Below are 23,052 nucleotides of genomic sequence, written 5' to 3'. Positions count from 1 at the left end.
TAGAAAATAATTTGTAAACTTAGCACAATGAATGCCATCAATTAAAAAAAAATCAATAAATGGAGGACTGAGGATATAACTCAGTGGGAGAATACCTGCCTACCATACAAACAGTCCTTGGTTCCACTTCTGGCATCATAGGAAAATAAAAATGTCAATAAAAACAATTAACTAAATAAAGTTAATAAATGAAAACTAATGTATCAATACCGGAAAGCATACTATCTTGCTGGGTTTGGTGGGACAAGTCTGTAAGCACAGTATTTGAGGGGGTGAAGAAGGATCAGGACTGTTACCTTTGTGTTGCAGAGGAAGAATACCCAACAGAAAGCAGTTGAAGGGATAAAAGAATCTACTTTAGCTTACAGTTCCAGAGGGCTAGAGTCCATCAATATGGCAAAGTCATGGCAACAGTTAGAGAAAGCACAGATGCTGTAGCAGGTAGCTGCTTGATCATATGATCATACTTCTGTTCACACACAGGAAGGAGTGAGTGAGAGAGCGGGTAGGGGTGGGGAGGTGGGGGTGGGTAGGAAAGGGAGTGAGTTTGTACAATAAAAGCCCACTCTCAGTGATACACTTCCTCCAGCAAGTTTCCACCTCCTAAAGGTTCCTTAACCTTTCCAAAGACAGCCACTAACTGGGGACAAAATATTCAAATACAGGAGTCTGTGGGGGACATTCTTCATCCAAACTATTACATTCTTCAGGTATATACTAGCAAGTTTGAGGCTGGCTTGACTACATGAGACCTTGTCTCACAGAACAAAAATCAGTCTCATTTTAAAGTTTAAAAATTATGCAAAGCAATACTATAATGTGGCTGTAGGTGGTACATAGGTAGGAGTGTCTGTACCAGTTATCTACCTCAGAGTAGTGGTTAGCTGGGGTGGGGAGAAACAGGGTGTTAGATGCACACAGGTGAGTTCCTGGTCATAATTATAATAAACTATTTTCAAAAGAGCTGAAAAGAAGATACCAAAGGATTAAAAATTGTTGATGCTTGGCACTAGGTATAGAGTTTTGATATTCTCTACACTTTACTGATATTTTAAACATTTGAAAAGAGTCCAAAGAATCAAGAAACAGGAAAAAGTATACTTAATGTAAAAGATATTTTGAAGTGAAGGAAAGAAGGGCGGATGGTCTATTAATACCTGGGGTTTTCTTTCCTTTCAATTGATCAAGAAAAAGAGATACACAACAACCTCATGTTATCTTCCATATAGCAATTTTTGAGGATAGTAGAGATATTTTATGATATTACTCTACAGAACATGGAGTTTTTGGCTCTAAAAGATGACTTCATTCATGTCAGGGATAGAAGGGATTTTACCTGCTGGGGGGACTAACAGTTCACTCATGTAAGCCAAGATCAGCCTATTGTTGGGATAGTCTTATTAATGCCAAGGACACTATTCCAGTGTCCTTTTTCCTTTTATGTGAAGCTCTTCCTATTCTCCCTAGGAATGAGCTGAGAGCTCCAAGATTCTCCCAGGATGTCTGCTTATATCTGAGAATCTCAGGGTTCTCAACCTTTTTTGCCTTTTCCATCTGACTTCCATGAGCATGCCAGCATGAGGGAACAGCTTAGCCTCAGCCCCTTCCTTCTGAGCCAGATCCATACAACTGGAACCAGATTTGGCCTTGCAAACCAGTAGGCCAGGAAATCTCATTCTATACTTTCTCAGCAGTATTGAGGATACTTTAGAGGAAAGGGTACCCTATATTGAAGCCAGGGGACTGTGTTCAGTATTCTTCCATGAAGCACATAGCAGGGATAGTGCAAGCTCAGTTACATCTCAGTGTCCCATAGATGCCTTTGCAACACGTTTATTATGATAGTGTATATACCCCAGGAAATACAACAACTGTAGTTAAAAGCCAAAGGACTGTTTTTCACACACCTTATTTGTATCAGGCACCGTGGATGACACAATTGCCACATTCACTTCTGGAAGTGGTGTTTTTGGTGGCCCCCCAATATGTTTTCTTTTGTCTAAGAATTAATTACATTTATTTAATGTGTGTTTGTGCACGTGTGTTTGCGCATGTGTGTGTGTGTGTGTGTGTGTGTGTGTGTGTGTGTGTGTGTGTGTGTGTTTGCGTGTTTGTCAGGGTACATATATAGGGTCAGAGACCGACTTGTATAAGTTACTGTTCTCCTTCTGCTATAATGGTCCCGAGGATTGAATTCAGGTCCTTGGGTTTGGATGCAAGCGTGTTTACCTGCTGAGCCTCTTACCAGTCAAAATATATTTTCCTATTGAGAGCCTCATTCCTCAACACAGTACCCTCCTATGCATACAGCTGTGTTCCTGATCGGTCTCTTATCTTTGAGATGACAGGTTTGATCTTCCGCTATAGAAAGACTTTCTTTGTAATTGTCAGTCATGACCAGAGAAAGGATCAGTTTTGTTTGAAAGGGACACTTCGTGAGTGCTGAATGCCATTCCCTCCATGGTATTCTTTAATGTACAGGCATGGCCTAATGACTGCCAAGTATCAGACTCAGGTGGAAAGACTGTTCATAAGTGAAAGTATGGAGGAGCCCACAGAGTGGTAGGACATGGTGAACTGGGAACCACACAGCTACTGTTTGCCTCGGGTGATTATTACTGTGTAGAAATATTGGTTCAGCTTTGCCAGAACCCTTAGGTTTTTAAGACAAGCTACAACTAGTGATAGTTTAGGTATGACATCTAAATTTGAAATGCCGGAAAGTAAAACTTTGAAAACGTTTTATGAATTCACTTGTTTGGGATGGGAGTAGGAGAAGAGGAAGAAATTGAATGGCGGAGGGGGGATAATATGAGCGAGAGAGAGAACACAAGTGCAGGTCTGGGGCCATTTGTAGCCTATGGGCCAGGCTTGCTAGCTCAAATTACAGAAGGGGAGATGAGTTTTAAGCAATCTAGTTTGCAGCCAGCAAGACTAAGCTTTGAGACTTGACAACTTGAGCCAACACTTCAGGACTTTGATTGAATTTGGTTACAGGAGAAGAAAGATCTTAGATTCCGAAGAGCAACTGCCCTAGCGAAGCAAAGGTCCAGTACGACACAGTCATAACCCATAGTCCCCATGGATGTTGTGGTGATTCCCTCCCCACGCATTTGGAGGAGACAACACCTAAGCAAAAAATAAAGCAAAGAGACATTTACATAGGTAGTATGACACAGTTATAACCCATAGTCCCCATGGATGTTGTGGTGATTCCCTCCCCACACATTTGGAGGAGACAACACCTAAGCAAAAAATAAAGCAAAGAGACATTTACATAGGATGAAACTTTTCTTCAACCTTGTGAATTCTCTGTTCACATGGTGGCTAGGCCAGGACACTGAACAGATCTCCCTCAGCAATATGCTTGGCTTTCCCACTCTTTCTGCAAATATGACTGTCCTGAAAATTGCTCCTCTAGCCAGACTCCTTATTGCCTCCTCCTCATAGGCTAGTTTTTATCCTTCCTTGCCTGAACTCCAGGAAATAATACCAAGTGTGGTTAATGCCAAGATGGAGTTTGGGATTCCTTACTGGAAGGCCCCAATCCAAGCAACATGTTCCTGCCAGAGTGATGGGGATCCAGGGAAAAGCTAGTGTGTGTTGTGTTGCTTGAGGGAAGTGGCATGGCATGGGACTATGTGGATCTCTATAGAAGGAGTTTGTGAGGAAAGAAACCAGTCCTTTGTTCAGGGATTGCTGGAAGGGACAGGTTCCTCTCACTGGAGAATGTCCTGGCTTGCCTTTCTCTCTAACACCTATTCCTAAGAATTGTTTTTCAGCAAGGGGTCTTATTTCCAAGTAGGTCATTTCAAGTATTTTTAAATTAGAAAAATCTGGATTCAAATTCAGATTGCTATAAAATTACATCAGACAATTTTGAAAATATGATTGAGTTAATGCTATACAGTTTTTAGGATATTGGAGGATAATCAATTAACTGTACACAATGACTGACATGATAATGAATCTTTGGATTCCATGGTGATCAATGGTATGTCTGCTGATACTTTGCTCCAGGCTTTCTTTATCCTAGATCTGCTGGAATTGTAGTTCAATAACATTTTACTCCTTCTCACTATTGGAGAAAGAAGGGGAGGTGGCCACAAGAATGATGCTCTGACTATGGTAGGGTAGGCTTCCTACCAGAATTGCCTTGGCTTCTGTGTCCCTTTTAATAAGAAGCTACCCAGGACCTTAACACCAGAACACTATGTATTTCAGTTCGTTCTTGTGATATAACAACTCTAAGGTGACAAATACATTTGAAGAGAGAGGATAGGAAAATTATCCTAAAATAAGAACTTCATGAGTAGGCTAGATAACAAAGGGGAACAGAAGGAGAGGCCCCTGAGCTTCCAATGTTAGAAGCAGAAAATGTGGGCAGGAGACACAGGAAGATGCTCGCCACTACAGATGCTAGAGAGCGGATGGCTGCTAGTCAGTCTGCAGGGTAGAAACCTCAGCCAGGAAGAGATGCTTGGGGCTTATACAGATGTTGGGAAACAGAGAGGTTTGAGGTTCTGGGCTTCATTTTGTATTTTGCACAGTCAGGGGAACTAGCCTTTCCTTGCAGCTGAGGATACAGAGGACTTGGCCATGCAGATTTAGTCTGTTCTTGGTTCATTTGGGGGTAGGCTCCAAAACCCCTCACTCAATCCTTTGGGTGCTCCACATCCCTTTCCTCCTCTCCACATCCCTTACAACTCCCTTTCCTTTCCTGGAGTGATCCTAGAATTTCTGGCTGGCTTCTCAGACTTTGACAATCCCTGATGTCCAGGCTCTGTTCTGAATTACTGAGGGTCCACAGTTCCTTCATGCTGAATGACTCTGGGAAGAGCCACTGACAGAAGTTTTTTGTTGGGCCACCTGTGGGCAAGGCCTTCTTAGGGAGTGTTTGCCTCTCTCTAGCCCTCTTTCTGCCCATCTTGCCTTCTCCTTACATCTCCTGTGGTCCAGGACTTTGCCCTCTTCTGAGCATATGTCTTCCCTTCATTTTCTGGGGTTGTTATGAGGAGTGTGGTGGGGGGGGGGGCATGCAGGAGTTTGGAGTGGTGCCTCTCATGCTATCAAGCTTCAGCTTTTAGGATCTTGGAAAGGCTCCACCCGGGACAGAGTTCCAGAAAAAACAAACTTCAAATCCTGGCTCATATGAGAAAATGTTCATGTTTACAGAGGCAGCTTTAGGGACCTTGGCAAGGACTGAGGCAGGTTTGGCCCTGGTCTGTAAGGGATCTGACATGGAGGCTTCCTCAGCCCATGGATATTGCATAGTCTCTAGAGGAGAACTCTCTCTCAGGAGCTACAATGATATCACCTTCATGAGGCCTGTAGCCTTAGAGTCTCCACAGAAACTGTAACTTTTGTTGTTCTGAAGGTTTTTACCCTGACAATGACTAGAGAAAATGGGAGGAGCCATCCCCTTGTCTCATCCTCAGCCCCATCACATCACTTCCCTCCTGGACATTTCTTCTGTGGGATACACAGCTAGAAAGGGCATCTTGGGTCCAGTAGAATCATCTCCCAAGTCATAAAACTCCTCCTCTCCAACTCAGAAATGGCACCCAGGATATTTACAATGGGAATATTTGGAGGGTGTTAAACCTAATCAAGAGAATGACTAATGGGAAAACAGGTTAGGAAAATGACTGGGCAGAATTCATGGTGATGGCAAATCTTTCTTCCCTGACTCTAACTTGATGAATTTGATAATGCCACTGTGTGATACGCAGGAAAATGATTAGATTTTATACATAAAACGAATCAGGCAAAGCAGTGTGGATACAGGCGCTGGGAGCACTTGATTTCTGTTTCTGGCATTGTGCATTTAAGAAGACTTCCCCAAGGTTTTGCACTTGGGGTTTAATACTGACCATTAATCCCGCATATCTGCCTCTTCTGCCAGGGGTCTTTTCAAACATAGACAATCATGGGATATTAAACTTGAAGGACAATAGAGATCATCTAGTCCCATCAACTCACTATATATATGAGGAACCTGAGGTCCAGAGTGGGGATGTGTCTTACCCAAGGTCGCATGGTGAGTTGCTTCCTTTGACATGTTTGTATGAAGAACCCTCCCCTGCCAGTTTTGATTCTTAAGACCCAAAGACCCATAAACCCCCATGCATCTCAGAAGACTAGGGTATAACGAGGTGTCCAGGTTGGGATTAGTACTCAAGTCCCCTGAGTGAGAAGAATCTCTTTCAGGGGAGGATGCTTCTTTAGGCTAAGGTAAGGGATGTAGGAAAGCCAGAAAGGGACCATGACCTAGGAAGAAACAGTGGTATCATAAACCTCCTCAGAAGGCTGCTCAAACTTCTGGACATTTTGTCCTATCCTGTCACATGTGAGATCCCCTGCTTGGGGTTCAGCACAGAACAACTATCACAGCTCATGGAAAACTGACATTCCTCTTAACATTATATCATGAACAAAGGAGAGACCCTCTATTTTTATAAACTGATTTCACTTCCTGCAGACAGAGGTAACAAAACAGCCAAAATGACTCGTCCCTGCTTTGCTCATATTGTGTCCTATGCAGGGAGAGTGGGGGAAGTCTCAATACAGTTGAACTCTGTTTTAGCCTCTCCCCACCGTGTATGCTCAGTACTCAGGGACCATGTGCCCTCTCCATTTCTGTATATGGTTTTCATAGAAAGATGGGGTTTCTCTGTTCACTGACCCCTCCCCCCACATAAATAGGCATTTCTACAATCTGGGATTGAATGAGCAACCCTTTTCTGGAGTTTGATTAGGAATACCCATATCTCTGAACATCCTAATTCTGTCCCTGGATATATGGCCAGAAAGGAACCAAGCTGTCATAGAAGTTTCCTCTTCTTGAGGTAGCTTATGACCTTGTGGCCAGCTGTGTTACATACTCCTTCATAATGTCTCTAGTCCCTGTAAAACGTGGAATTATGAGAACATTGAGTTCTCAGCCATCATTTTCTATGCCTTCCACAGCCCTGGCAATATCAGATGAGAAGTCAACAAGAAAAAGAGTATAGGTTTGGAGTATAGTGTTCCCTACCTCCTTGTATAGTTGAGAGTGCTAAGAAATTTATTTCTTAGAATTTGACCCCTAAGGATATCGAGGTCTGGTAAAGCAGAGCCTTCTTCTCCACCTCCCCTGGGAATAGTAGTGTGCACCCACACCCCTTTTCCTGTCTCCCCAGTAGCTTATTGTCAGGGTTTCTTCCTCCCAGAGACAAGGTTATAGACCAAGACTCTCTTCGATGAGTCTGTTCTCCCTCTTTCCATGACAGTCCTAGGCCAAACTCCCAATGCAACGTCAATGCTCACTCCCCTTTCTCAGTTCAGTCAAGTCCCCAGCAAAATGGAGTGTTTCCAGTTTCTCTGAGCACGCTTGCTTTAAGTTACCCCCAGTCCCTGTCCTTCCCTTCTGCTGGCGATTCATTTTGGCTATTCCCAGTATACATCTGTAGTTATAGCTCTAGAGTTCCCCCTTTCGAGTTCCCTCTCTGTTTTCCCCTCTTAGTTTTGCTCTTCTTTGGGGGTTTTGGTTTTTACTTTATTTTGCTTTTTTCTGTTTTTCTGTTTTTTTTCTTTTTGTTTTTTTATAGGTTTCAGAGAAATTATGTTGAATCCAATAAGCCTTTCCGGACATTCCAAGCCTCTTAACCATGGCATCTATGTTGAGGATGTCAATGTTTATTTCAGCAAAGGACGTCATGGCTTTTAAAAACTCCTTTTAAACCTCCTTGTTCTGATGTCACCTTGGTAGGATGGGCCCTCTGAGAGGTTGGAAGCTCTAGGCATTGTTCTTTTTGGATCCAGGGATACTAAGCAGAAACTGCATGAGCCACCAGTGCTCCAGCACCCTTTACCACCGAGATGGGTGTGTATCCCGTGGACCACTGGCAGGTTGCCCCCCCACTCCAGTCATCACTGTGTTCCTTTTTCTCCGAGCCTCCGAGGCAGCTCCTGCCAACATCTTTAGAGCCAATAAAGAGAATACAAACCCAAGCACCAGGAGCTACCTTTTAAACACGCTAGCCATTCTCTTGACCCAACCATCACAAGAAAGCCTGATGAAGTCCAGCCGCATTCCAGTCTCACCTTCCGACTTGGAAGCGTGGGGTCTCCATGCTGTCCTCTCAGTGATCTCGTCGCCCTGCGCAACCTCCAGCGGGGAAGAGTCACAGAGGACTCTTAAGCAGAGGTGGAGACGGCGCGGTAAGAGGAAGGGGATCCAGGCCCAAGTATTGGCTGCAGATTAGGTCTCGGAGGGAAGAATGGAAGACAGTCATTTTGTTGGTTTATTTTTATTTTTGTGTGTATGTGTGTGTGTGGAGAAAAAAAAATCATGCTTTTTTTTGTTTTGTTTTGTGGACACACTTGGCCCCTCCTCCTTCTCTCTGGAATGGCTCACACTGAGTGCAATGTTAGAAAGTTCTTGGGGAAGAGTTTATGCTGGCTCTACCTGGGTCACTAGAGCTGCAGTTTCGACAAGCATTGGCTACAGGAGGTCTTGCCCGTGAATTGGCCATCCTACTAGGACCACAAGGGACCAAGGGAATCAGGGACCAAGACCCTTCCTCCTAGCTCATGATCTCGGGATTGGCTCTCTCCCCTACTTCCATTTATTCTTGACTCTGAGAACTTTTGGAACCCAGTGGAATCATCATGCCACGGTCAAGATGAACTGAAGGGGAAGAGACGTAAGAGCTGGCCTCCTCCAGCCCCTCTCGTGGCACCGATGGGCTGTCATCCAGGTCTCTGGATACGTGCGTTCACTGTGCTTGCTCTCACTCCTGTCTTACTCCGTAGCCATCCTCTCCCAAAGAGGGGTTGTTCCCCCATTTTCAGCTTGACCCTCTGGGGAGAGGGAAGGGGTTGATAGTCCTTTACGTGATAGGAAAGACAAATTTTCAGAGCTCGCAAGCTTTGCCGGGTTGGCTGAAGTATTGGCTGGGTGAATTTTGGCTTGGCCCAGCTCTCCCAGTTCCATGGGTGTCCTTGTTATGGGAAAGAATATGGAGTACCCCAAGTTCAGTTCTTGAGACAACATGGTGTTTAGTAAAACCAGTCTGTTCTGGTGTAGTGTTGCACAGCAGTTGGAAGACAGATATATTCCCTAGGTTATATTCCCTAGGGCCTGCAGAGGATGGTTCATCATGTCAGGTTCTCAGACTGATGTTATAGGTACTTCTGTGGGGGGTATATAAGCACAAAGCTTTCCAAGTTCTTTCCCAGGACCTGGAGTGGCCTCCACAGCGTCACTTTAGGTTCAGGGTTCCTCAAGGGCCCCCAGATCTGTAGTTGTCCAGTCCCTCCCACCACTGCTCACCCTCCTCCCCATGGTTCTCTGTCGAACTCTTCCCCATCACACTCAGATGATCCCTTGGGTTCAGGTCTCCTCCTGAGTGTGGCTTTAAGGAGTAAGTTTGAGGATGATGTTTTTAATTGTTGTAAATCATGACCTCATGTCCAGCCTCCCAGGCTCCATCCATCTTTTACTCTGCCATCTCTTCACTTTGTGCTTTGACAATGGGGCGTTGTGTTTCCACAGAGACTTATAGGAGTGTTCAGTGTATAGTTTCTTAATAAACACTTTATTTTCTAATGAAATGACTGCATCAGACCTCTTATTTGGAAGTTTTACAAAGAATATTAAAGATGTAGCAATCCCAGGGCCCCACAATTTATTTCCCACTTTGATATCATGTTGCTATGGACGTTTCCAGCACAGTTCTGCTAGCCAGAGGGTTTTGCAATGTCCCATTGGTTGGGTTCATGGAGAATCCTCAAGGTACCTCAGATTCCTATGATAAAATGCTTCTTCATCTTATTAGGCACTCAGAGAGGTTCAGTGGTCCAACCAGGATCACATAGCATGATAAGCAGAAGCAAGATTTAAACTCGATTCCTGCAGGCACCACTGGGGCTACTGATACCTTTGGAGTATCAAAGTACCTGGGGAGTTTTCTGCTGTTTGAGAAACTAAGACTTGTGGAGGTATTTTCTTCAGAGCTGATATACAAAGGGATCTGAGAGTGGGGCTGGGGGACCCTTTCTCTTTGATGTGAAAGCAAACCTGTGGGGTTCTCCCTAGGATAGAGTAGTTTTCTATCTTTTCTGTGAACTTACTTAGAATAAGATTAATCTCTGAGATTATAGGCCAGTCTCTTATCACTGAGAGACACTTGACATGCACATATATACAGACATATCACACGAACACCCAAACTCACTTAGGTTCAGCTGTCTTGGCAGGGCTCACATGGGCTTCCAGAAGGTGGAGGAAAAAGAGCCCCTGGGTCCTATTGAAAGTCAGAAGCCGAGGTGAACCAGCATTTCTCCCTGACCAAGCCTGGATCCTGGTCCCCACCCAGTCCAAAGGCCCAAATGCCTTCTTTACTTTATATTCGCTTCCTTTTAGAAGGAAAGCAAGCAATATGTAAGAGAAACAGAGAACAAGGGCTGGAGAAAGGATACTAGGTGGATGTGGACCCTTCTCTGGGCCTCATTGGGGCTTGCTGGAGCTCCGTTACATAGGAAGCAAAGGAGAAACAAACCAAGGTAGGTGGGATGTGTGACATTGTTAAGATGAGATTGGTGCCTCTCTGTGTGACCTCCCTCACTTTATCTCCTGCACAAGTCTGCTTGAATCCTTCCTGCCCTCGATGCAAGTCTGTGTCCATAAGAGTAGCCTGCTATACGATAGAGGTTACACTAACTCCTCACTTTTGTATATTCTCAGTGGTTCCAGGATATCAGGGTTGGGGCAGAGATACCTGATATTTGGGACTATCCTTGGGACCAAGGAAAAGTATGTGAATTCAAGGAAGAACTTTGGTTTTTCATGCAAGACATTTAAGCTCTGTGTTATCTCATGCTCAGAGCCTGCCAATGCACAGCCATAGATAGTGGGTGGAAATAACCCCCGAGAAAATGGGAGGGGACAGGGCTTTGTCAGCATCAGCCAAGTGGAGTGAGAGACCTTCTTATATATCAGGAGGCAAGAGGAAAGGATAGAGCTGTGGGTTTGTTCAGTGGTTCAGGGGCAAGAAAATAAGGGAGTATTTTCTTTGTGTGGTAGCTTCTATTGTGCCTGTGAAGTGTGAGGTAAGGTTCTGTACCGTGAGTGAGGAGATCCAGTAAGAGTTGAGATGATATACAGTGGTATTGGCAGAGACTATGGTGAATGCCAGGGAAGTGCAGGAAGGTGGCTGGGCAGAGGAAGTACCTGTCTGGTCTCAGGGCCTGTCATTTCCTTGGATTCCTACTAGGTACTAAAGTGCCATGAAATTCTCCCCATTAAGCCTTGGGGTCAGGCAGAGCTGGCACAGGGTACCCCCAGAGCAGAGCTCAGTCCAGAAAGGCGGCCGTATTGGGTGCTCAAGAGTGTCACCATCCAGACCTGCAGTTTCCCAACCCTCTGGGTTCAGAGTTCACTGGCAGATGTTCATAGAGGCTTCCTTGGCCTTAAGCATATGGTCTGGTCCTGTGATATTTTGTGGTAGAGCTCCATGCCTGGATGAGCCCAATATGTTTGTCAGGTACTTTCTGGTACTCTTTTTATTATTATATTATTATTATTATTATTATTATTATTATTATTATTATTATTCTGGAGGGATATCTGAGAGGTGACAGTTGTGTGTCTTGGAGACTGTGGAACTCAACTGCATGCTGAGTGAGAAGGTTATATTTTCTGGACACCTGTAAGTGCCAGTCTATACAGATTGTGCATCATTAGGCTGTGTGGCCAGGTCATGGAAATAAGGGCTAAGTGCCCCGAATTAGGCTCACAATGGAGCATTCACAATCATCGCTTTGTTTATCATAGGAAGCACCTACTCAACTAGAACTTTCTACCCGTGAGAAACTGAGGCTCAGAAAAATTCCGTAACCACTCAGGGTTTCCATAGCTTGTGACCTGTGACATCGTAGGGTATGCCTGAGCTCAGAGTACTCTTGGTCACTCTTTCGTCCCCTAAAGCAGCCTCTTTTCTGCTCCTGGAGGCTTCCCCATGATAGCTTCCTACCCTCCACCTCAAGATAAGATCCTTCAGGCACTATCCCTAGCTTCCTTCTGAAACCACATTCGGAGATCTCCTGATGTGTTGAAACTCTGCCATGTGATTCTCATCCAAGCAGAGACCAGATGCCAGGCAGCTTCAGTTTGGAAGCTAAGAAGGTAGTCTCTGGGCTTCCCAGTCTCTCCTCTCTTGAATGGGACTTCCTTCCTGGCAGCCGAGTTCTCCACACCTCCATCCTCACCTCCACCTCTACATAGGTGTGGCAGCAGCAGCAGAATACTAGGCAGTGACACCTCCTCTAACTCTAATTTGACCCAGTTCCTTCAGGCCACAGTCAGGGTGGAGCAAAGATCAAGAGTCTCAGGTACAGCCGTAAGGTAGTCCGTCTGTGAGGGTCCCGTCCCCTGGAACAAGCGCAGAAGTGGGCAGGATGAGTTCTTGTTGCATAGCTCTCCGAACTAAGCTAGTCGTGGATTAGGCAGAGTGGAGCCTACCTTCCTTGGTGCTTGCTGACTCCTGCACGGACGCCAGACTTGCACACAAGGTGTTTAACGTGACTTTGATGCCAAATGTGAAAGGAAGGTAGCAGAAATGAAAAAAAAAAAATGGGATAGTGAAGAGTAGGCCTAGCTCTCCTGAGGCTTCTCTGGGAGACCAGGGGAAAATTCTTCAGCTTGACAGGAGAGGGAGAGAGAGGCAGACTAGAAACGGCTGGCCCTTTAACTGCATCTGCAGTGTCCAGTGCTGGCCTCGGGCTCCACTGCTCTCCTCTGCCTGCTCTACCCACCTGCTCCACCCCCGCTCTTTGACGCTGGTTGATGTGGGGGAAGCTACTTGCCTCGGGTTTCCTTGGAAAGCTCTGGCTCTGCATTGTGCCTCTAGAAATCCTGTGGTTACCACCCCCTCTACTTCCCACTTCCCAAGAGAACCTCAGCCTCGCTCTGACAGCGTATTTTCAGAGCTAAATCAGATTCCTCCTTCAACCCTACTTGAACTCACAAGTGACTTGAAGGAGATGCGTTAGCAGCGGGTATGGTTCTGAAATGACATCAGGATTCAGAAGCCTGCTTGGGCAGGATCTGGGTCCTCTTACTTTGTATACAATGAGTGAAACCTCTGCAGAGTGACCTGGCCTCGTTTTCTCCTTAAAGGACAACGTGACCAGGAAAAAAAATATTTCTGCATGGGTGGTAGAAGACCTGTGACCTCTCTGCCTTGTGATCCTTTTCCATCTGGAGGACGGCTCCCCCTAAACATAAAATAGCTTTGAGTGTGCTTGCCAGAGCTCGGTCTTCCTTGCGGACTCTCTTCTCTTTGTAGGGGGATATGAATTTTTGAACCCTTGCTCAAATTTGCTGCATTCTCCAGGCTACAGGAAGCAGAGGGCAGGAATAAGGAGGGCCATCTGAGGGTTAAGCCACTGATGGGCATAGACTTGGCTCCTCTGACAAGTAGAAGTGAGATGTGCAGGGTGAGCTCTGTGGAGCGCAGACCCCGCCAGATCATAAAGGAGGCTAATGGCACGTGTGTGGAAAGCCTCCTGCTCAGGCCCGTGGCAGACTTGGGGCTTTTTGGAGTAAAGGCAAAAGGCAGGATTATGAGTTCCTGGGAAGCAGCTCGAACTTGAGAAAAAGCCATAACTGACAACTCTGGTGGGACTTCTAGGCCTTCACACTGGGAAACACACGAATTTGCTGCACGTGAGCAGAAACACCCCTGGACTTTGCATGATCACTGTGTTAACTCCTGACCCTGTGCAAATCATAGTCCCTCAAAGGTTTTTCACCGTAGAATGGGCTCCGCTTTGATGAGGCTCAGTGTATAAAGATGGGTGTGTGGCGTAGTCAAGAACAATGGACCCTGGATATTCTGAGATCCCAAACCACGGAGCTCTTGCTTCACCCCTTGACTAAAAGAAAAGTCAAATAACACCTGTGGGTACAGAGGAGGGGTGGTCAAGATTGCCCACTCAGCCATGGAGAGAGTCTGAGAAACAAGGGCTGAGGCTGCCAACAGGTATGCATTCCAGAACTGTGGCCGCCAGGACTGCCTTCAAGTGTGTCATAGCAGCTGAGAACACACCGCCAAGCCAGACTTTGGTAAGTAACACCAGAGAAGGCCTTTGGTGGGGACCTACAGGGCCAGCTTGCCTCTACAGCTCTCTTTCCCTTTGTTTCTGCCACTTTTATGCTGTTACCATGGTAGCAAAATGAAGCTTGGTTCTGCCTTTGGGAACTGCATTGGAGCAAGTGGCCTATTTCCCTTAAAGAGACACTTTCTTCCCTCTCTTGATTGCACAGTTCATTCTCCAGCAAGAAGGACAAGGACCTAGGCTGGTAATGGGTAAAGTGACGTCAGTGCTGTCAGATATGGCCTGGCAAGCTTCCTTTTACAGACTTCTGAAGAGCCACCAACCTTCTTACTCTGAGAACACGTTAGCTTTGCTCTGTTTGTGTCCATGTGATGTGCATGGGGTTTCTTACTCTGCAAGGTTTGCAATAGCAGCTGATGAAAACTCATGAATCCTGGTCCCCCTCCCAAGTGGACTCCTCAGAGAAAGAGGAGGTAGACGACTGGAGAGAGGGGCCGTATGTATCCATATGTATGACTTAGTCTCACACACTCAGGTGCTTAACGTGTCCTTGAGTTTGATGATAATAGGATTGAGCCTCTGCAAGAGGAGGCTTTCTGAGCTTGCATCAGCTCTCTTTCTCTCACTGGAAGTCTTTCTTGGAGGGGCAGTCTCCAAAATCTGCCCTCCTGCTGCTCAAGGCATGACCCGAAGCCTGTGTCCCACAGGCCAACCAAAGTGTTCCAGGGTCCTTCCTTTCTCAAATAATCCTAGGAAGCTGGAAAATCCCATAGCACAGGCTGGATGCTAACTGAATCCATCTTGTGCATTGTGTGCACATCAGTATTGTTACCGTCCCTTGTCACAGGGGAAGGAGTAAATCCGTAACAACTCTTGGGAGTGTTCGTCTCTGAAAGGTCAGTCTGGCTAAGAAGGCACAGCCAAGACCTGTGACACTCTCTGGACGTTCCCACCAGAGGGCCACAGCTTTGCTCAAGTCCTTTGCTTGAGAAGAAGCTGATAAAGTTGACCGGGGAGACCTGGAGTCTGGTCTTTCCTAGTCAGTGGGCACCACGGGGAAACACCATCAATATAGATCCAATATAGATTGGAACGTCATGGCTAGGAGATTTTAAATTCTGAATCTGTGTCTAAGTGATCCACAAAATGTCTCAATCTTTATGGCCCTTAGTTTGGCATTTCTTGTGACCCTAATAGGCATTTGCTGCTTAACACCCCTGATGTCAAACAGCCAACTTGGTTATGAGGAAGACCAAAATGGCTACCATAATCATTTTATGAGGTCAGCCGCCTTGACAAACTGTTATTCCACACGAATGGGTCAGTTTTCTGGGCAAGGCTTCAGCAACGGCAATATGGCTCTCGCTTAATTTGGAATTCCCAACTTGCAGAAAAATCATTTTTCTCATTTCAGCTATTAAATAAATGCTTTGAAAATCATGTGCCCCCCATCACTGGCTCCGGCAATGCTCCCCTTAAGTCTATCAGATGCTGAAGACTCATCCGATAACTTTAGAGATTGTTACACGGCTTATCGGCTCTTACGGGTTCATGGTGTACGTTAGGATATTAAAGGCTCTGAGAACCCCTGCTGTCAATCAACCTTTTTGTTCGGCAAGTTTTCCAACATAATTGAACATTCTTCACTTAACACCCATTAATACATTCCACACACATACTTTAGGGAACACTGGTTATTGTGTGGTCACACGCTTTTAAAAGAGAACTAAGCAGGATGCTTCATCGGCGACCCACTGATGTCAAAGGTATCATCGAAGGACCACATCTCACATCTCAACCCACCAGGAGGCTCGGCTCTCCCAGTGGTAAGTCCCTGCACATAGGAACCCGAGACTTCTGCTCTAACGTGGGCCACTCTCATAGACTGATGTCACCTAGTGGTAGCACCCAGAAATGACGACGGGAATCCCGGTCTCAGCCATGCCACTAAGCAAGTGACCTGGGGTAAGTAAGTTAATTTTCCTTGTTCAGTATTTGTCTCAGTAGCCAGCTAAAGGTTTACCGACACTCATGTAGAATAGCCTATTCAACAGGAGCACTGAACGCCATGTCCCAATGAGCCACTGCTGACTCCTGGCAGGGGACACATTGGGTGCTCTGGTGAACGTCTTGGCCAACGAGGTGGGAAGAGTGAGAGAGAGGGGCTGTGTTTGTGGGTAGGGATCAGCCTGGTTCTCGGGGTAAGGAAGGAGGCCGGTGTTTGGGTTTTAGCAGGCCCTTCCTGTCACCTTTGGACAGGGCCAAGAGGGACTTCTCAGCAAGATTTTCCAACTTTGATTTCAAGAAGGCAGCGCTGCCTAACAAATAGTCTGAAATGTCAAAGAATAAATGTTAAAGCTTGAGAGGTCGTTCCCCAGGGAGTTGCCTGGGCTGGTGAGGGAGGGAGGGGAAAGGGAGGAGGGAGAGAAGGACACAGCAGAATCCTCCACATAAAGATTCCAACTTGGTTTTGTGATATTTAAGAGAAAAGAAAACTGAATTATTTATAACATGGAAGATGGAACACAGGCTATAGATGAACGACTGGCCTGGGGATGGGAGCTCACATGCCAGTATTTGCCTGGTGAAGCTTCTTTTGCCGTTGACATCCTATTGGCCATTTTTTGAGCTGCCTACTGGAATTATTATTACTCTGCAGAACACCCACATCATCTACTATAGAGGTTGGAGGAGGCAGTTTCTGGAAGCAAGTATTACAAAAAGCGTGGATGTCTTTCCCTTCAAGAGCTGAAACACATGACTGGGAAACTCCTTCCCTTCTTTCGGCTTCCAGTCTGTGCTTCTCAAGGCAGGGATTCAGAAGAGCCCAGCTCCAGTGTGAATGGGAGCCATCTTGGTCTTGGCCTGGGCACCAGCTGTCAGTGTAGATCCAAGAAGATGAATTTCACCTTTCAATTGTTTCATCTGAAAGATGATGGAGACAATTATCCTATGCTCCTTCTGGGAATGTCAAGAATACCACGTGTTCAAAATATCTTTGTTCGTTGGGGCAGGGACAGGAGCACAGACTACTAACCTCTATATTGTATGAGGTGAAAATGATGTTAAAAATTTTTTTAAAGGAGAGATCAAAGGTGATAGAAAGGTTGGTAGCAAAATTGGAGGGAATGGGGTCTCTTGTTTGTTTTAGTTAGTGATGCAAAATATGTGTAATGTGATAATTATACCTTGATTCTATAACATGGGTGGTTTAATCCATCAAAGAGTTCAGTTAAGAAAAAAAAAGGCAAGCTTCAGAAGCTCACTCTTCTCTTGACACCAGCGTGTCCTCTGTCACTCCCCTCATAACTCTTTCTGTGTGACCTTGACATTCAGAGACAGAAACAGAACCCAATTGTGGACACTTTGGGGTTGCTGAAGTGAAGCTACTCCAAGTACAAATCAGATCACGAGTGGACCTCTACATAAACAATACTGTGTTTAGGATGCTTGGATTTTGCTGAAAATAGCAATACTTCTACTTTTTCCCTTAGGCTTGTTTTTATCCACCTTGATGAACCTAGAGAACATTTTTTCAGTTAAAATGTCACAATGACACTTCTGCTAGAAACTCTGAAATGCACTTATTTTTATATCCAGTAACTTACTGTAGTCCCCAGAAAGGTCTTCCAAATAATTTTCCTCCACTCTGTACTTTCTATGACATAGAAATTTAACCCAGCATCCATTGACACAGTGCCTTTTATACTCTTAAAAATTATTGAACTTTTGTTTATGTGTGATGAATCCACTTTTATTCCCTGTATCGGAAATTAGAACTGGGGAAAATGTGCATAGCCAAGAATGTACACAAAGCTCTCAGAATGATGATATCGCCCCCAGAGATGTGGGAATGTACAAGAAGGATTTCACGTATTACTAAGAAAACTGAGCAGCTCTGTCAGCTTGTAAAATCCCATTGGTAAGAGCAGGGACAATGAAGAGATGGAGTTGAAGAGAAAGAAGCCATTGTGTATTATAGTTTTCATTACAAACCATGTTTGGATTTGTCTAAGGAACATGAAAATCATCAGTGTGCTAGGCAGCCCCTGTACAAGTAAGTGTAAGTTTAAGGATGCTAACATCTCCCTGATTTTCTAGCCTGGACAGCTCAGTATAGAGGTTGGACTACAACACAGGTTAACTCTGTATAGCACCCAACACATCTCCCTGAAGATACCTGTCTCATCATAGTTTGTGATGGGTGACAGTGCCCATACCTCTTGTGATAGATATGTCATGTATATTCTGGAGGTGAGATCTACTTCGAGATAGTTGTGATGAAGTCTTTGTTACTAATATTTCACAACCTCACTAGAGAAATAGGGTCTCTAAGAATGACTTTGGGAGCTCAGCGATACAGTACTTACCTGGCATGTGCAAGGTACTGGCTTCTGTCCCTAAGAACAGAGTTTAAAAAACAGTATTTTGGGGATCCCAAGATACTGGTTCACTAATTCATCTTTTAACCATTTAGGGGAATCTTCTCTAAGCTGTACACTCTGTTTCTAAGTGAAGGTGTTTGTAGTCTACTGCAGTGATTTTCAAATGATGGATTATTTTATCCCCCAGGGAAATGTGCAGAGACATTCTTGATTGTTATAAGTAAGGATGAGTGGTATGCTCTACCAGCCACTGCACAGAGAATTAGCCAACCCAAAGCATTAACAGTGCCAAGATTGAGAAGCTCCAGTTTCATAAGAATGTAGGCCAGTATTCCTTAGTCTTGAGCAAGGGAGACTTCTGTAGCTCTTGGGACTCTGTCTAGCTGCCAGAGTCCAAGAGCCATAGGAAGTGACCACCTGGAGCCTGTAATCTGCACCTTTAATTGATAGCACTTTAGCTGCCTCTCTTTCCTTACCAAAGCTCTTCCTGGTGTACTTCCAGGATCCTCTCAGACTCTGAGAGGTATTCCCTTGTGAGAATGCTACACTTCAGATGGGCATGCCAGGGTTAGCTAAGGGACCATTGTCTGTGGGTAGTGGGATGTGAGGGTGGTGTGATTAACGGAAAGCACAGATACAGACTGAATGTGGACATGTGTGCATAGGAGGCCTATTTAGATGCAGGCTGGAGATGGGGTCTTTGAGGAGGGGAAAAGGCTAGGGGTCAAAACTTTGCATCATATGTCTCATAGCACTGAAAAACCAGAGTCCTTTGAGTATGACTTTAAATTATACTGAAGATATGTTTAACAGGGGTATATCTTATTTAACAGTATGTTAGCCTGATGTATACCTTCCTAATCTTTGGACACCTGAGATATTTGCTTCTAATTAATAAGGGGTGGATCCTGTGTGAATAAATGGACAATTGTGAAGCAGTATGATGAAACTGTAAGAGATGTAAGCCCTGAGGAGGAACAGCTAGCTTACAAGTGACATTTAAAAAGTTTGAATGATTTTTAATTATATGTATTTATTTATGTGTGTTTGCATGTGTGGGCACACCATGCTACTATGTATATATGTGGAGGTTAGAAGACAACTTGTGTGTGGGTCCTGGAGATAAAGCTCATATCATCAGGCTCGGTAGCAAGTGCCTTTACTCTCTGAGCCACCTTACTGGCTTCTAAATGATATTCTTAAAAATACTTAATCATGACATCTATTTGCAGCTGTGTAAGTAGAACGTGCAGTTCACCCATAATCAAACGATCAGTTAAGATTTACATGTTTCATCATTTAAAGAGCCGCTGGTCTCCTCACACCCTGGGAAGCCTGACCCCATTGCCATGCAGCTAAACACCACGGTCCTTTGGTAACCCTGGACGGACTGAGGCGGATCTTCTGCCATCTCCATGCTTTGGTAATGCTCGTACAGAGTCATGCCCTTGTCAGGTTGCTATGGAGACTGATCTCAGGGTCTTTGCAATGGACTGGTATTTGGTGGAACTCTGTGGTTTTCAGTATGCTGTGACCAACATCATAGGGGGTGGGGGTGTCTGTGCACTATTGCCTCCATTTGTGGACTATTGTGAGGGAATCTGTCTGTAATAGAGTGGTAAAGACACTGGAGAAATTGAATGGGAAAGGTTTTTTTTCCTACTCTTAATAACAGTGTGCCTTTTTCTGATTACAAAAGTAATTTATATTCACAGTGGAAAATTCAGTGAAATACAGAAAAGCATACAAACACATAAATTATCTACCATCTCATCACCCAGAGACAACACCGCTAACATTTTAGCTTTCTGCCTTCTAATCTTTTTTATGTACTTATTTAATTATTTAACAGAATAAAATCATTCTATGTGAGCATGCACACACATAGTTTCTGATTTTTTTCTTTTAGAAGATTGCTTGTGTGTGCTGTGCTATTTATCTTTTGTAATATTAAAAATTTGTGTATAGGTAATTTATTTACCTATGGTTCAAAAACAATACACCTTACAAAGACTTGTGCATGAATGTTCATAGCCTCATTTTTTTTAACCAGCAAGAAGTGGAAAACACCAATGCCTATGACCCAATAAAATGATCAAAATGCCTATTGTGGGATACCACAGACAACAAAAGACAGTCAAGTATTGATGCATGTTGCAACATAAATGAACATCAAAAAATGCCAGGTGAAAAAGGAAGAGCACCTGTATCCAATGTCAGGCATACTCAAAGCTATAGAGACAGACATTAGCTTAGCAATCATCAGGACCTGGGGTGGGGACAGAGATGAAGGGCAAATGGACCAGAACATCTCACTAGGTTAATGAAATGCTCTACAACTGGATTATACTGGTGACTATTCCACTCAGGGGATTTACTAAAAGTCATCAAATTTTGCATTAAAATGGGTCAATCTTATGGTATGTACATAATGCCTCAGTAAAGTTGATGTAAGATATGTGAAATAAAGTTTATAGATATGAACTTAATAAAGTTTATGTATATAGTATGTAATATATAAAGCTTATGTAAAGTATACATAAACTTTATTAAGATACTGTACTTGCCTCCATCTTCTTTTTTTGCAGGATTTTTATGTAAAAACTAGGAGCCTTGTCCTTCCTACACTTGGTCCTCACCTGCAGGCCCGTTTCCCATTACTACCAGCCCCAACTAATGCTCTTGTGTGTCCCTGTGAATTAAATACAAGCAATTTAAATCTGGACAAATATGAATACATGTTCTTAATTTTCCCTGTATTTAGCACAAAGGAAGTTGTAGCGCACATACCACTGTGTACTTTTTATTTCTTGAAGCTCTTGCACTTCCTATTGTATTTTATTATTCCTATGATTTTAGAAAAGTTCTTACTCTGTCGCCCAGGCTGCTCTTGAACTCATGATCCTCTGTCTCTTCCTCAGAGTCCTAAGTCCCAAGGTTATAGACGTGGGCCATGACACTGTCCTTGCTTTCTCATGTTTGAAATGTGCTTAATCCATCATCTTGAGGTATAAGAATTTATTTCATCTCACTGTAGTCTTTTGCCCTTATAAACAAGTATAATAGTTTAATCCTCAATAAATATGGTTATATTTAAATATGCTAGTCAAACAGACCCAATGGCACCCCCAAATTCATTGGTATATCTATTTTATATACCTAACTCATATAATGACTACACCTGTGAATACAGTAATGAATTCTCTAAGAGCAATCTATGAGAATGAGACTCTCCACAGTCTCAGTAAATAGGAATTCTTCCCTCTTCCCCTTACTCCCTTCCTTTCTTCCCTCTTTCTTGTGTCTTTTCTATGTAGACCAAGCTGACCTCAAATTCTCATCCCTTTGCCTCAGCCTCCTCAGCGCTGGGATTACAAGTCTATACCACTGTGCCTGCTTCAGTACACACCTGGATAATGGATAATAAGTCCTCTGTGTGGACCGTATTTATTACATTATTCCCTTGTGTTTGGAAAGCTGGGTTATTTTGTTTAAATGTTCAATTCTCTGAGTAACAGGTATTTGGATGCTTTTGGAAACAAAGCGGCATGAGGGAGGGGCCTTGGTGGCAGCTCCCCCCGAAGTGATGCATGTCACTGCATGGCTGCATTGCAGCCAACTCCATTGCAGGTAGCTCTGCATGTTTATATTGCCCAGGTAGGCAGGTATCCAGTGGATCGGCTTATTTGTCTTCATGGTGGCATACTTAGAAGTAGACCTGGGGACTGGCACATGCTGAATAATTTCTTCACCATAAAGCTCCATTGCCCACCTAGTTCCACTTTCTTCTTTCATCACAGGGTCTCACTGAGTTGCACAAGCCTCTTCTCTTCATGGATGCTTAGCTATGTTTTAAAAGAAGCTGCCTTAGGAAAAGCTATCTCCTCCTGAAACATGGGGGCTTTGGGATCGAGGAAGCAACACTGGTGAATGCAGCTGCCATTGCCCTTTCTCTGGTGGCTTTAATGTGTTACCCACAGTCATATAATGTGAATGATACTGTCCTCCAGTAGCTCTGAGGGCCAGAGACTTAACACATTTTAGGGCTGAAAGTTCTGAGCTACAACATGCAGAAATGTTAATGAGATTCTGAGTGGAGTCTCTAATCTCATATGGTGTGCAGACAGTTAACTAAGCACGATGCTTTGACTTTCTCGGGGTCAGAATGACGTTAGGAGTCAGCCCTCTTGCATCCTGACCCCCTGGCCTGGCCTTTAAGCAGTCAGCCTCCTGGGAACACATTGGGTGGGGCATGGCAGTAGAGACTGAAACGAGCTATGAAAAGAGCATGGATAGATCCAGAGCTCAGTGTTTCCAGACAACCCACCAATCTGGGATGGAGGCAGGGAGGGTCCAAGCCGGAAAGAAGTCAACCAGCTGGAGAGAATTCAGGGAAATAACAGGAGAGATCCCTGTTCTGTCAAGATATCAATTGTGAGATTATCTAAAAGCTTTTGAGGCCAAGCGATAGCCATGTTTTCTCTCTAGCAGCTTCGTGGTGACAGCAGCGCTGGGCTGTGTGTCTAACGTGTCACCTCCTTTCCCTAACAAGGTTCTTAAGTCT

General features: G+C 44.4%; 1 protein-coding gene across 8 annotated transcripts in view; it reads left to right on the top strand.

The window, feature by feature from the left end:
- Positions 1–23,052, top strand: part of Ntrk3 (neurotrophic receptor tyrosine kinase 3) — a 366,758-nt gene that overhangs the window by 258,170 nt on the left and 85,536 nt on the right. For 2 of the 8 annotated variants that reach the window (XM_006970044.4, XM_042278310.2), the window contains 2 exons: positions 5,906–6,040; positions 7,590–9,597. The exons of 5 other annotated variants lie outside the window; for them this stretch is intronic. In XM_006970044.4, coding sequence (XP_006970106.1) covers positions 5,906–6,040; positions 7,590–7,708 — 254 coding nt within the window. In that variant the 3' untranslated portion in view covers positions 7,709–9,597. Of the gene's footprint in view, positions 1–5,905; positions 6,041–7,589; positions 9,598–23,052 lie in introns of those variants that run through there. One more of the 8 variants, XM_042278312.2, reaches the window with a different exon arrangement.

Source organism: Peromyscus maniculatus, chromosome 1 (assembly GCF_049852395.1).
Source record: "Peromyscus maniculatus bairdii isolate BWxNUB_F1_BW_parent chromosome 1, HU_Pman_BW_mat_3.1, whole genome shotgun sequence".
NCBI classification, from domain to species: domain Eukaryota; kingdom Metazoa; phylum Chordata; class Mammalia; order Rodentia; family Cricetidae; genus Peromyscus; species Peromyscus maniculatus.
Note: the sequence above shows the minus strand (reverse complement) of the source record. Positions and strands in the feature narration are given on the sequence as shown.